The sequence below is a fragment of the Struthio camelus genome, chromosome W, assembly GCF_040807025.1.
Source record: "Struthio camelus isolate bStrCam1 chromosome W, bStrCam1.hap1, whole genome shotgun sequence".
NCBI lineage: Eukaryota > Metazoa > Chordata > Aves > Struthioniformes > Struthionidae > Struthio > Struthio camelus.
Genome location: NC_090981.1, coordinates 44,385,884 through 44,398,217, shown reverse-complemented (window position 1 = coordinate 44,398,217; position 12,334 = coordinate 44,385,884). Strand labels below are relative to the sequence as shown.

Sequence of the window (12,334 nt, the reverse complement as noted above, 5' to 3'; positions counted from 1 at the left end):
GATTTTCGTTCTGTTGTTTTTATGACTAACTGAACTGCAATCAGGTAAAAGCAAAAGCTGGTTCACAGCACGCCTGTTATTTGCCCCTGGGTATGGAATTCGACAGTGCTTACTGAGTCCACCCACAATGGCCTGTCTACAGCTCTTGCTAGTCCCTTGGATGTGCCTTTATGTGCTGAAATAATCTTCCTGTTCTTTCTCTCATTTAAGATAAAAGTCTGCTGGGCCCTGAGAAACTATGCGGATAAAGAAGGGTGGGGCATTTTTATTTTTGTTTGGACATTTTCAGTTACGATTGTCTGTATTTTAACAGCAGTATTAGTGCTTTTGATCACAGGTTTTTAATCTCTTATTTTTATTTCCACATGTAATTATCACTTTTCCTTTCACCTGCAATTTCACCTCACATTGTCTTGCTTGGACCTGTTTTCTTCAACACTTGCTCCTTCATTCTACCCGTTGCTTATTTCTTTGGCCTAGTTATCGTGGAAAAACCCCAAAACCCCTTGGAAACAAGCCTATTTTTGCTGTGTAACAGTTATTGCATACATAGGCTTGACAGTGTCACACTTTGAATTATGTATTTTGCCTGAAGAATGCATCTCCATCCCTAGCTCACTTTGCTTTGGTGTTATTTTCATCTTCAGTTTTTATTTTTTCAGGCTTGAATCAAAGTTCAAAGTACTTGCAATCATCTAAAAATGCAAAAATATCTAATAAAGCAGTTAATATTTACAGCAATTGGAAGAGAGGAGGCGAACCTAGTTTAGCTAGCAGCTAGTTTAGCACGCACCAAGAGCGTTAAGGTCACTCTGCAAGTACGCTGCCCACCTGCCTATTGCTCAGGTGCCAGGCTCTGCCCCACAGCAGCCTGCCTCGCTGTTGCGCTGACTGCTGTGGTTGCGCAGTGTCAGCCCTTCCCACCTTGTGCTGAGAAGCGGGCAGGGGTGAAAATTAGAAAGAAAATAGCTGCTTTTCACATGCATCTATTTTTCCCCTTTCGGTGTTAAGCCGTGCAAACTCTCGTTCAAGGGCGCAGCAAAGCGAAGAGTGAGGGTGCAGGGTTGGGTGTAGCCAGTGATACCAAAAAGTATGTTAAGCAGTAGCCTGGACAACATGAAAACCCACCTCAGTTCCCTGATTGAGTTTCCTGGATCACCACTGCTCGATGTGCTGGCACAGCTGGGGGTTGCAGTTGAGTGTTTACTGCTAAGAAAATGCATGGTCTATAGCTTCAGGGTTAACATCAGCTCTGTACCCACTGCATACAGAGTAGTTGGCGCTGGCTGGTGCAGTTGGAGCTGCTGGCCAGTGGATGTGGCCTGTTTGCAGAGGAGGTCGAGCTCTTGCACTGCAGCACTTGCCAAGAGGATTATTTCTGGACCATTTGGTTTTAAAGAGCAGTACAAGAGCTGTTGAATGTAAATATAAGGAAATGACTGGCAGAGAGCAACTAATTGCATTCTGATTGTCTTCTCTGTGGTAAAGGGCCTTTGTCTTCGCACCAGAAACGTAAACATAATTCTGCGATTGCCTGTGTTACACAGAAAGTCTTTCAGCGTCTTTCAGCGTCGAAGCTGAAGATAGTTAGCCGTTGTGAAGGGTTAGTTGTCTGTGTGCCAGCGTTGCTAATTGCGTCACTGTTTGTAGAATGACTTAATTTCTGATAAATGCAGCTAAGTTTAAAAATTACTTGGGGGAACGTAGCACTTGTTTCAGAAACCTGATACAGCCAAAGGGAAACTAAACCGAACACTGCAATTAGCATCACAGTAGAAAGGACCTGTTAATCTGTTGAAACATGAAATAAGAAGTTTTTTTTTTAAACTATCAACCAATCTCTTTTCATTAATTTATGAACCCAGAGAATACATTTAGTCATAGGTATGCAGGAGAAAAACTGTTGTTTGAGAATTCTGTTGGAAATTGAATCTTAAAAGCCTATTAACGTTTTTGAGTTGTTTGATATGTTATCAGGCTGCAACAAAAGTATAATTCTCCAAGTATAACCTCCAAGTGTAATTCTATCGGAACAAGTAATGTTGGTGATGCAGTACAGAAAGTGCTGACTTGTACTGTGGTCTGGTGCAGAAAATGCACTTAGTAACATATTTATTGTACTGTCAGCATCTTTTTTCTCATTTACATTACCACTCAACACAAGGAGTTCTGACCCATCAGTGAACAGTTTCAGCTTTCCGTTTTCCATCAGTTAAAAAAAAAAAAACAACCCTCATTTAAATGAAGCAGTAACAATAGTCTTTTATTTGTACTCATTCTGGCTCCATTTCAGTACGGATGAGTACGTTTCAGACATAGGATTGTGCAACTGATTTCCATCCAGTGCAGCAGGATGTTGAGCGTTCCTTGCATCTTCATTTCCGTAGGGAAAATTTTATTTAAAAAGCACTCAGATGCTAGTCTAAAGAGGTAAGTCCACTCTGCAGTATAAACGTGCAGCCATTTTATTGTATCTGTTCAAGCAATTTATTATAGCTTGCTTGCACTGTAATATTCCTACCAGTGCTTGATCGTAAATTGTCTAAAATGTCTCAATAGTCATTCTTAAAGAATGGTTAATTTGCACCAAAGCTTACTGAATAGTTTTTTCCAAAGCTGAGAAACTGCTATTATGAACTACTTAGCTAATCCTAATTTGAATTTTGTGTTTCTTGGAAATATAGAAGAGATTTTTCTTTGCTAGTGTCTGTAGTTTAGTAGACATAGCCGACCTTCTTCACCACCTGTTCTGTTTCTTCGTTGTTAGGCAGGTTCTAACCCTTGTTGTTCTTTCTTTCACAGGTAGCTCGTTGCTGCTTTTGCTGTATGCCCGACGGAGACGGTAATTACATATTCACTGCACAACTTACCTAGCTTGTGGCTTTCAGACCAAACCAAAGAAGATAAAAGACACAGCTGCAAGTGGAGAGATTCCTGTATCCTAATTCTGTAGCGTGTCAAACTGAAGCAGCTGATAAACTCAAGCAACACAGTAGAGGAGGAAGGGGAGCAAGAGACGTAATACTACCATTTTACAACTGCAGACTAGTTAATAATTCCTTAAAGGAAGGCTCTTTAGCGTAACGTACAAAGAGGAATCTCTGCTCTTTGTGTGCATGTAGGTGTGACTGCCAGATTTGTGGGCTCAGCCGCTCTGCAGCTCCTTCAGTCCCTGCTCCCCATGCCTGAGCCCAGGAGGGGGTGCCCTTTTTGCAGACCTGTTACAGTCAGGGCTCTCCATTTGCCGGAAAAATATCCTACAGGGTAGACCATTTCAAATGCTCCAAATGCTCAAAAAACAGCTGGTAGGCCAGGAACTTGATATAGGGCAGCATTTCAGTAGCAGTCCCCTTTATTTCAGTAAAGGCTTAGGACAAGGAAGTGTTGCTCTGTACCAGGCTTTGCTAAGTCACACCAAAGACTTCTTGCTTATAGTAATCTATGCTTCATGAAACTGGCTGCTGTTTTCAGTTCTCATTACGTTTGCAAAAGCTTTCTTGTTTCCCATCTCTTACAGTTGATGCTGAAGAGCACACTGAAAACAGGGGAGGCCAGACTGTGATTTATGATGAAAAGAAAAGCACAGTGTACAGTTATGCCTACTTCCACTTTGTTTTCTTCTTGGCTTCGCTCTATGTGATGATGACAGTAACTCATTGGTTCCAGTAAGTGTATTTCTTTAAAGCTGAGAAATGAATGTCTTTGTGCATTAAGAGAGGGGAGCTACAAATGGGAATTCCTCCCGTTAGATGAGTGTCTTGTCTCCTGAAGTAGGAAGCTGGAAGAAAGGATCCGAGTCTCTCCTGGGGGATTCCTGAGCAAGGTTTTGTTGTGTAAAGAGCTGCTCTCCCCTGCCTCAGGTCTGGGTTAAGTTACTTGAGGTCTGTGACCCACTCAGAAAAGCAGAGGGTACTTCAGTCTGAGATGTGAACAGATGTGCATAGTGAGTTTATTGCCTTTTTTTTTTTTCTTTAACAGTTATGAAAGCGCTCAGATTGAAAAATTCTTCACTGGAACCTGGTCCATCTTCTGGATTAAGATGGTCTCCTGTTGGGTTTGTGTCTTTCTGTATTTATGGACTCTAATTGCTCCACTCTGTTGCCCAACCAGACAGTTCTCAGTATGAACACTCAGAAGGTCCCCTTTTTTTTTCCTCTGTTTTTCTGTTACAAATAAAGTACCGCAGTCACTTTATAATGAGGAAATATCTATTGCCTAGTTTTCATAATGTACTAGTTAGTAACTTTTTAGCCAGACGAAACTAGTGATTGAAGACTTTTTTAACCTTTTCTAATTGTCATGAACAAATGGTGTCCCAGGGAACGTGTCTGTTCAAAGATGTTTGTAACACTGATGTGTAGAGCATAGGAAACGTGGTTGTTACATAAACTGGAATAAGTGAAATGCTTTTGGAATAACTGACAATCTTTCTCCAACTTCTTTGGCAAGAAAAGAAAAAAAAAATGGTGCAAATGTATGTTCTTCCTTCCTGTCAGTGTTGGGTATCTTCTAGCAAGTATGCATTCCTTTTTATACTCTTTTATTAACTATGTCTTTTACAGTGATTGCAGTAGTGGTTTGGACTGCTATTTTGTACAGCGTATAATTCTCTAAAGTAGTCTCCAGATTTTTTCCCCAAAAATGCACCTAAATACTTTTGTAGAAATAGAGAATATGTAAGAATTTGACTGCCAAAGCATCTACTAAAAATTGTTTAACTAAATATTAAATATATTAAGTTATTGCAAACATAGTATGAGAAAGGAATGTACCAATGATAACAGAGTATTTATGCTATTATAACTTAAAAAAGGCACCTGGATATTTTATGTAATTCCAAACTCGTCCAGTTATTAACAGAAGGGATGTTTGCACACCGAAATTCTTAAAGCCTTAATTTTGACCAGTTTTGCTTTGCCGGATCAGTTAACTGCAAACTGTGTTCTGTACAGGGATATACGATACGGTACATTCTTTATTCAGAATGTTTGCTGTTGCAGGAATGCTAATTACAGGAACTTTGCCAGTTGCTGATAACTTTAAAAGTGAAGTGCTCAGTTACTATTGTAACCTGCTGTTTCAACTTGTATCTAAAGACTTCCCAGGCTCTTCAGTTCTGTTTTCATTACCAGTTTTATAATATTTAAAATGTAGTGAGAGTCAGAAAAAGGACTTCAGTGTGTTATCTTCCTTTTCTGCCTATGTATTGGTTGGAAAATGATCTAATTTTATATTTTTATACTTCTCTGTTAGAATTTTGCTGTAGGAATGGGAGTTAGCCAACCAATCCATTAATAGAGACTAAACTTCTTTTGGAGAACTTGTGCTCCAAGCAGTGGGATAAGCAGTCAAAAAAATAAAACCAGAAAACACAGATGTGGCAGCAGCTGCCTTAGTAAAAATGGCTGACTTGACAATATTAAAGCCCACCATGTCACTTTTATTTGCTCTAAGTAGATGAGTTGCTGGCAGAACAACACTTCAGACTTTTTAAATGCTGAATAAGGTTGAACCCACATTAGATATCCACATCTCTGCGGGATAAACTTATGACTTATGTTAGTTCCAGAATTTTTTCTCTTTCTCTCAGACACGAAATATTCAGCATATAAATCAACTTATGTAGCGTTTCTGTTCTTAAATACAGTTGAGCCTTAAATCTTCACCTGATGCTTTCTACAAAATAGAGAAAAGCACAACATAGAGGCCAACAAGATGGCCAAAATATTCGCGTGTCTTACTTGTTCTGATGCAGTAATTGACAGCTAATGCACACTGGTGAATAACCTTAACATGCGAGGTACCAGTTGTGCTACTGCTGTCTTTAACACTTCTAGCTGCCTTGTTGCTCTGGAATCGTGGGGGTCCTGCCCTGGGGAGAGCTCGCTAGGGGTGCGATCTGCCCAACTCCGTGTGCTGTCACCTCAAACATTAAGTCCACAGGCCTGCAGTCCTCGAAACTTAAGGTACCTACCCCAGTGATCAGGAGCGCACCAACCCTCAGAATACCGCTATCATGTAATCTGATGAGGGAAACTGGGGGGGAAAAGGCTGCCTGTAGGTGAACTCTTGCTCCTCTTCTCCCTGTTTGTTTCTAGAGGAAGAAGGTAGTTGAGTTATGAAAGCAGCAAATAGCTTTGGAGATAGAGGCAAGTTTTTATCTTTTTTTTTCTTTCTTTTTTGCTTCTGCTAGGAGGTTCTAATCTTGCCAAGATCTCTGCTAGCATGAGGGCCCATCTCTATGTCTCTGACTGTGCTTGGAGTCTGGCCACACAGATCTTTTTGCAGCAGAAGGGCCTTTGTTAATGCATTAACAAACCAGAAGTGTTTATCTGTCCCATCTCTTAAGATGAGAGCTTACGGACTGTGCAATGAAGACTAACAGTTGTCTCACCTAACATGTAGTGGCTATTCTGACAAATGGTCTTGATTCAATGTTAAACTGCAACTGAGATGGTGCAGACTCCCACCCCCTCCCCAGGTAAATGCTGTTCCCTTATGTACAGAGGCTTGTAGGAGTTGCCACAGATATCTTGTAGTATGAGAAATCAAGCATATTTCATTAAAATTAGCAATAGGTTTTTTTTAGAACAATCTGTGGGCAAGGAGCCCTACAGAAGAAAGCATGCAATATGTCGAGTTGTAGGGGCAGGGAATGGTAACCGTTCTGTGTCTATTAAAAAGCATCTCAGTCACAAATGTGGATGATCTTAGGCCATATCTTGGCCAATGGGTGTTTTTATTGGTTTACAAAAATACTTGCTTTGTGTAGGCAGTACCAGCCTCCATAAAGTCTTCATATACCTCCTCATGCTCATTTTTTATAGTTTGTATTTAGGGAAATAGCTTTTTTCTGGAGGAAACAGGGTCATAAGAGGAAAGTCCAGAGTGAGGCGTGAATCTGTTCGTCTTACACAGCGCTTGCCTCGCTGAGTTACTCCTTCATCCTTCCGGTCCACCCGCTGTTGACCTTAAACATCAAGGTCTGCAGGTATACCTAGGATGGGAATGGGGCGATGTGGGACTCCTCTGCTTTGTTTGCTTCTAAGCTACTATTGTGGGAGAAGACTCCAAAAATAACTTTTAGTTGGACCTGGCTGTCCACACAGAGGCCCCAGATCCCACTGTGGATCTGAGGCCTTTCCGAGGAAACGGCAATTGTTGGGCGCCTCACCGTGCAAAGCCTCCATTTCCTTAGCGAAGAATGATTTCCTGCAGAGTAGGCAAATATAACAGACTTAGCGTTAGTTGTAAAAGCTGTACTGTGAACTTCCCGCACGCAACTACTTAATAAAATCCCAGGCTAGGATTTTTGAGATTCAGATGTCCAGTTCATACATTATAAACAGTTCACACAGAGGGGCTTTTTAATTTTTTCTAAGTGCCTTCAGGCATACTGTTCTTAGAGCTAATAATTCAGGTGGCACTGGAACTGGAAAACCCGAACTGAGCCTGTGACTGGGCGAAGCTGCCTTGTGCGTTACTCCTGACGTGCACACGATGCAGTCATGCTGGCTGTACCTGTGGAAGACCACATAATCTGTGCTTGACAAACTGCTGTGGGGGAGCCTGATTTGGGATGTGACTGTACAGGGGAAAGTGAACTGGGAAAACTCGCAGATTGTCTGATGCTTTAGTAAATGAATGAAAGTGGTTATTGCTTACACTTGCATTTAAACCGTAAGCAGAACTTTCTCTCTCCACACCTTAAAGTGCAGGTAACCGCCCTGCTCGGTGTGGTTAGCTGTGCAGCATCCCTGCGTGGACGCACGCCTCGTCCCACGATTGCTCGTTCCTGAATAAAAACGGGCTGTGCGCTGCTTCTGTGCCCTCGTAACTTTGAGCTGTGTGAAGCGAGCAAGCTGTCAGTTTTAAAGATGGGAACACTAGACAACATGTCCTCTTCTCCTAGTTTAACTTGAATTTGAACTGAAGTTATAGTTTAATTGCCTCTTGGAGGAGCAGAGGGTGTTGGCAGAAGTTAGTCCTGCGGGGAGGATGGAGTTATTTTATTGGTGGTGTTTTATTTTTTTCAAATTCCCTATTGGAGGGAAAGTTATTTGGAAGCTCACTGCTGCACTTCTGCCTGCAACTGGAACAATTTTACTTTTTCTCATGAAGGCAGCTGAGAGCCCAAAATATTATTGGTTCTCTTTTGGGGTAAAACCGAGGGGACAGACTCGGAGAGCAAGCATCCAAATTCAAACTCCTGACCTAACAAATGAAGCTATGAAATCTGATGAAGAACGCATGGAAAGCAAATGGATCTGCTTGTCTACTGTTTACCACCTGGTTCCTCAGAGTATGCAGGCTGCCCTTGCGGGTGGTGAAGAACTGCACTGTGATCGCAAATCAGAATCATGCTTACGCGAGACTTTTAACTTTGTACTTCAAGAGTTTCCATGAGGTTTGAAAAGCTCATACTTACCCAGCTAATTCAATAAATCCTTGCTGGATGGGCCACTTTCTTTTGAAACGGGTAATTCAGTGTTGCTAATGTATGCGTAGCCCAGAGAGGGGGCTTATCCCTCGCAGAATCATGAACACTGCATGTCTATTTATTTATTTATTTATTTTATGTTTTAGCACCTTTACAAATCTTGAAGAGCTTTGATATTACAAGCTATGCACATATAACTACTTCACCAGCCACTAGTGCAGATATGTCTGGGCTAGAACGTTGCTATTAAGGCAGCCATCCCACTTGCAAAATAGCTGGTTTCTGACAACTCTCTATTTCTAACCAATGCATCAGGAGAATTTGGAAACTCAGGATATCACTGCTTTAACTTTAGCTAGCAGCCCACAATGTCATGGGGATCTCTGAACTGATTGGTAACAGAATAATTCACTGTCTGCTTTTATAACATATTATGAATGTTTTATGCTATGAACAATTTAGGCTTTTCTCTTAAATAAGTTTGTGAAACAAAATACCGTGAGAGTATGTATGACTAGATAAGTAAGCAACATTATCTGCAGCTACAATTTTATTGTCATCTTTACTTAGGAGCTTTAGAAGCAGTTGTATATCTTTTCCTTGCAGGCCGTATTCCCTTTCATTTTATTTGCCTTCTCTCCTTGGATGTGTTTTTTGAAGGTATTGTAAACCTGCTTAGCTCGCGTTCTGCTCCCTGTCAATCGGGGTGTTTTCGGGGGTAGAAACTTCCTTGCCAGCTGTAGACAATCCTTTCCTTTTTATAGGAGGACAACCTGCAGCGTTGAAGCAAAGTTGAGGATCATGATTTTATATTTGGATTCGTTTTTGCTATGTGAAAACTGTATCTTTTGTTTTCTGAAATGGCCTGTTCCCCCTTGTTTGCAAGTTCTTGTGGGAGGAAAACACATAATCAGTGCCGTGAAATTTTACTTTCTGTGTGCTCAATTTTGTAAACACGAGTTTGAACTGAGTGTTTCACATGACTGTAAAAGGCAACGCCGGGGTCAAGAGCTTAGAAAGCTTTGGCTTTTTATACTCTTAACAGGATATGTAGCTTGGGAACTGATATGTCTCTGCCTTTTCGACATCGAAAAGGCGTAATGCCTGAGTGCCCTAAAATGAGGATATGGATATGCAGCGCAGTGTTTCGATCTGAAACTTTGGACTTGAGGTCAGAAGATTGGCAGGACGACCACTTTTTAATGCCAGAAGAAATTTTGTAGTTTTCAAGTAGGCCTTCAATCCACTTATCTTTTTCTTCCGTGTCTGATTTAGAATGGTTCCTCACCAGTTTAATAATACATTATTAGAAAAAAAATAGTCTGAATTTATTTAAAATATAAACCAAATTGGCTTCCCCCATTTCTCAGTCTCTGATAGCTCCGACTACTGTAGAATATAAGCCATTTGCACAGACTTCTTGGGAGTTGCAGTTGTCGGCTTTGAAATCTTTCCAACCTCTTGAAGCTTCCAAGGCTTTTGTTAGTCAGAGCTGTGGGGTGCAGCAGGGGGACTGGTTTTGCCAAAGAATTCTCAGTCCGAAGCCAAGAAAAATTTTGGAAAACTGTAGGGAAATAATCTAATGTTACTCATACCGTAGCTTTGTTTTTCTCTTACTGATACATGTCCAGGTGCTTAGGTGTTGTTGGATATCTGTGCAAACTTAAAGTAATGAAAATTATTTTATCAACTTATCATGCAAAAGCTGAGGAAATATTTACCAGGAACATACACAGTCAATTGCCTGCTTTTTACTTACCACAAATCCATGTTGTTTAGCCTCTTGTATGGCAGGTTCAAAAACTGGATGCAAACTATTCAAAATTGAAATACTTTTTCTTAATGGTGAGGGGGTTTTAATTAGTCCTTTTTAAGGTTCTTAATATCTCAAGGGAACTTTTTTGGTGTATGTGTGGTTTTATGTTATTAAGCTATAGCCCAGTGAAATGGAGGTTTGCTAGTTTATTTAACATTTTTTGTGAATGTTGTGGTCCGTAGTACCTGTAACACTTCTTTGACAGAACTCTAAGAACCTAATTGTAAAATAGCAAACAGCTTTGCCTTTTTAAAGCATGTTAATGGTTTTTACGAACACTTCCTTTTCTATACTGAGTGAATGTATTGTTATAGATTTAATGTTTAATGGACCAATAAAGTTTTTCTTATGTTTGAAATGAATTGTTGTGATGTATAAAATTGTAAAATCCACTCATTTTAAGAGAAATTTTACATAAATATGAATACATGAACTCCAGAATTACTGACCAGGTAAAAGTAAATCGATTACTCTTTCTTGTTCATGTAGTTTGCCTGTGGTCTAACAGGAAGAGGTTGGCCTATGGAAGATTATGTGGCTTTTTCTATACATGTTATTTTATGCTCCCCCAGCACATGATCACAGAACATTGTAGACTTGCATGGATTTGTCAGCGGAATCTGTTCTGCATACTTTGATTCTCTGAGATGTGTCAGATACCACTGAAAGTGCAAACAAAATATTCTTCAGGCTAAGTATAGCACTGAAGCCTGTGCAATTGTGTTAAACACCGATTTCTGATTTTTCTCAGTTGGCCAAATGGCGAGATAGGCAGCTGCTGAACGGGGAACCTAGATCTGTGTTGAAGAAAATGCTGCATTTCAGCCCTGGTCTCCTGCTTTCCACCTTTCTCTGTGCAGGCTGCCATTAAGCAAGCGGGGTTTCAGCGTGTCCTACCTGCAGCTGCCTTTTGGCACTCATTGGTGACGTGACTGAGTTCACCAGAGCCAGGCCAGTAGCTTGCTTGGTTGGGACACGAGCTTCTCGTGGCTGTGAGTTGTGGCTGGCAGAGTCTGAGGGTGCCCACCTGAGCTCGGCGTTGGGGCAGCAGGGCAGAGATGGCAGCTCCCGCGTTGCGCTGAGGGTCTGTTGGCACCTGTGACCTTGGTCGCGCACCTCTTGTGGGCTGGGGCGCCTAGTCCCACTCGAGCCCCCATGGGACTCTGGTCTTTTCTCATAGCTCAGCTCTGGAAATGGGCTTTAGGGAACAGAAGCATTTGAAGTGTATTTGTCATGGTTTTTGTAGCACTCAGGAAAGAGTTAACCTTTGGTGAGGTTTTTGACCCTCCTGTGCTTGAGCTGTGCACCAAAGTACTTGCAGATGCTGCTTAGGGCTAACTGCAGCTTAGTGTGTTAGGCTGTGTGTGGCAAGAAAGGACTGTGTGCTCTGTTTTAGAGATGTGGGATTGTAATGTCTTCATTTTCCAAAGGCCACACGTGAAGCTCTGTCCACGTTGCACAGTGGTCCAGGAAGAGGTGATGGTGCAAGTGGAGGTTGTTTGAATGCTTATACACAGGAACTGCCATCTCCGAAGGAAACTTGCGGGGGTGGGAGGGTTTCCCAAGCCTCGAGTGTGACCTTGGGGCAAGTCTGTGTCTGCGGGAGTGAGACTTTGCAGTTTTGAATTTGCTGGCCATCTAGCAGCTAGGAAAGTCTGCTGTGGTGATATACCGTGGTGAGCTCTAGCATCCATTTGTGTAGTCCCAAAAGTCGCCTTCTGAAACAAGAGCCAACAAGCTGTTCTGGCTGGCAGAGCTCTGACTACCTCCTGTGCCTGGCAGTTTAGCAAGCAAATCCCTTCTCCAGCGGGGGGGTGTCAGAAGCTCCCAGCCACAACACACAGCTTTGTGCAATTACTTTTGGCAGCCCAAAAGCCAGAGGTAGCTTGTCTTCCAGCATCCTGTCGCCGACTGCAGGGAGCTTGGCTGCGCTGTAGGCTGGGAGAGTACTGGGAACTGGGCAAGCTCCAAGGCGGTCTCCTAGTCATCGAGCAGGAGGAGAGCCTCCAGCCACAGGCAGGGGGGCTGGAGGGATGTTCGGTGGCTGGTTTGCCCCCTTCGTGTTTCCCAGCTGAGGT

At 42.0% G+C, this 12,334-nt stretch overlaps 1 protein-coding gene across 2 annotated transcripts in view; it reads left to right on the top strand.

The window, feature by feature from the left end:
* Nucleotides 1-4,297, top strand: part of LOC138064327 (serine incorporator 5-like) — a 35,873-nt gene extending 31,576 nt beyond the window's left edge. For both annotated transcript variants that reach the window (XM_068926360.1, XM_068926361.1), the window contains 3 exons: nucleotides 2,803-2,842; nucleotides 3,518-3,665; nucleotides 3,979-4,297. In XM_068926360.1, coding sequence (XP_068782461.1) covers nucleotides 2,803-2,842; nucleotides 3,518-3,665; nucleotides 3,979-4,126 — 336 coding nt within the window. In that variant the 3' untranslated portion in view covers nucleotides 4,127-4,297. The remainder of the gene's footprint in view (nucleotides 1-2,802; nucleotides 2,843-3,517; nucleotides 3,666-3,978) is intronic.
* The last annotated feature ends 8,037 nt before the right edge of the window (nucleotides 4,298-12,334 follow it).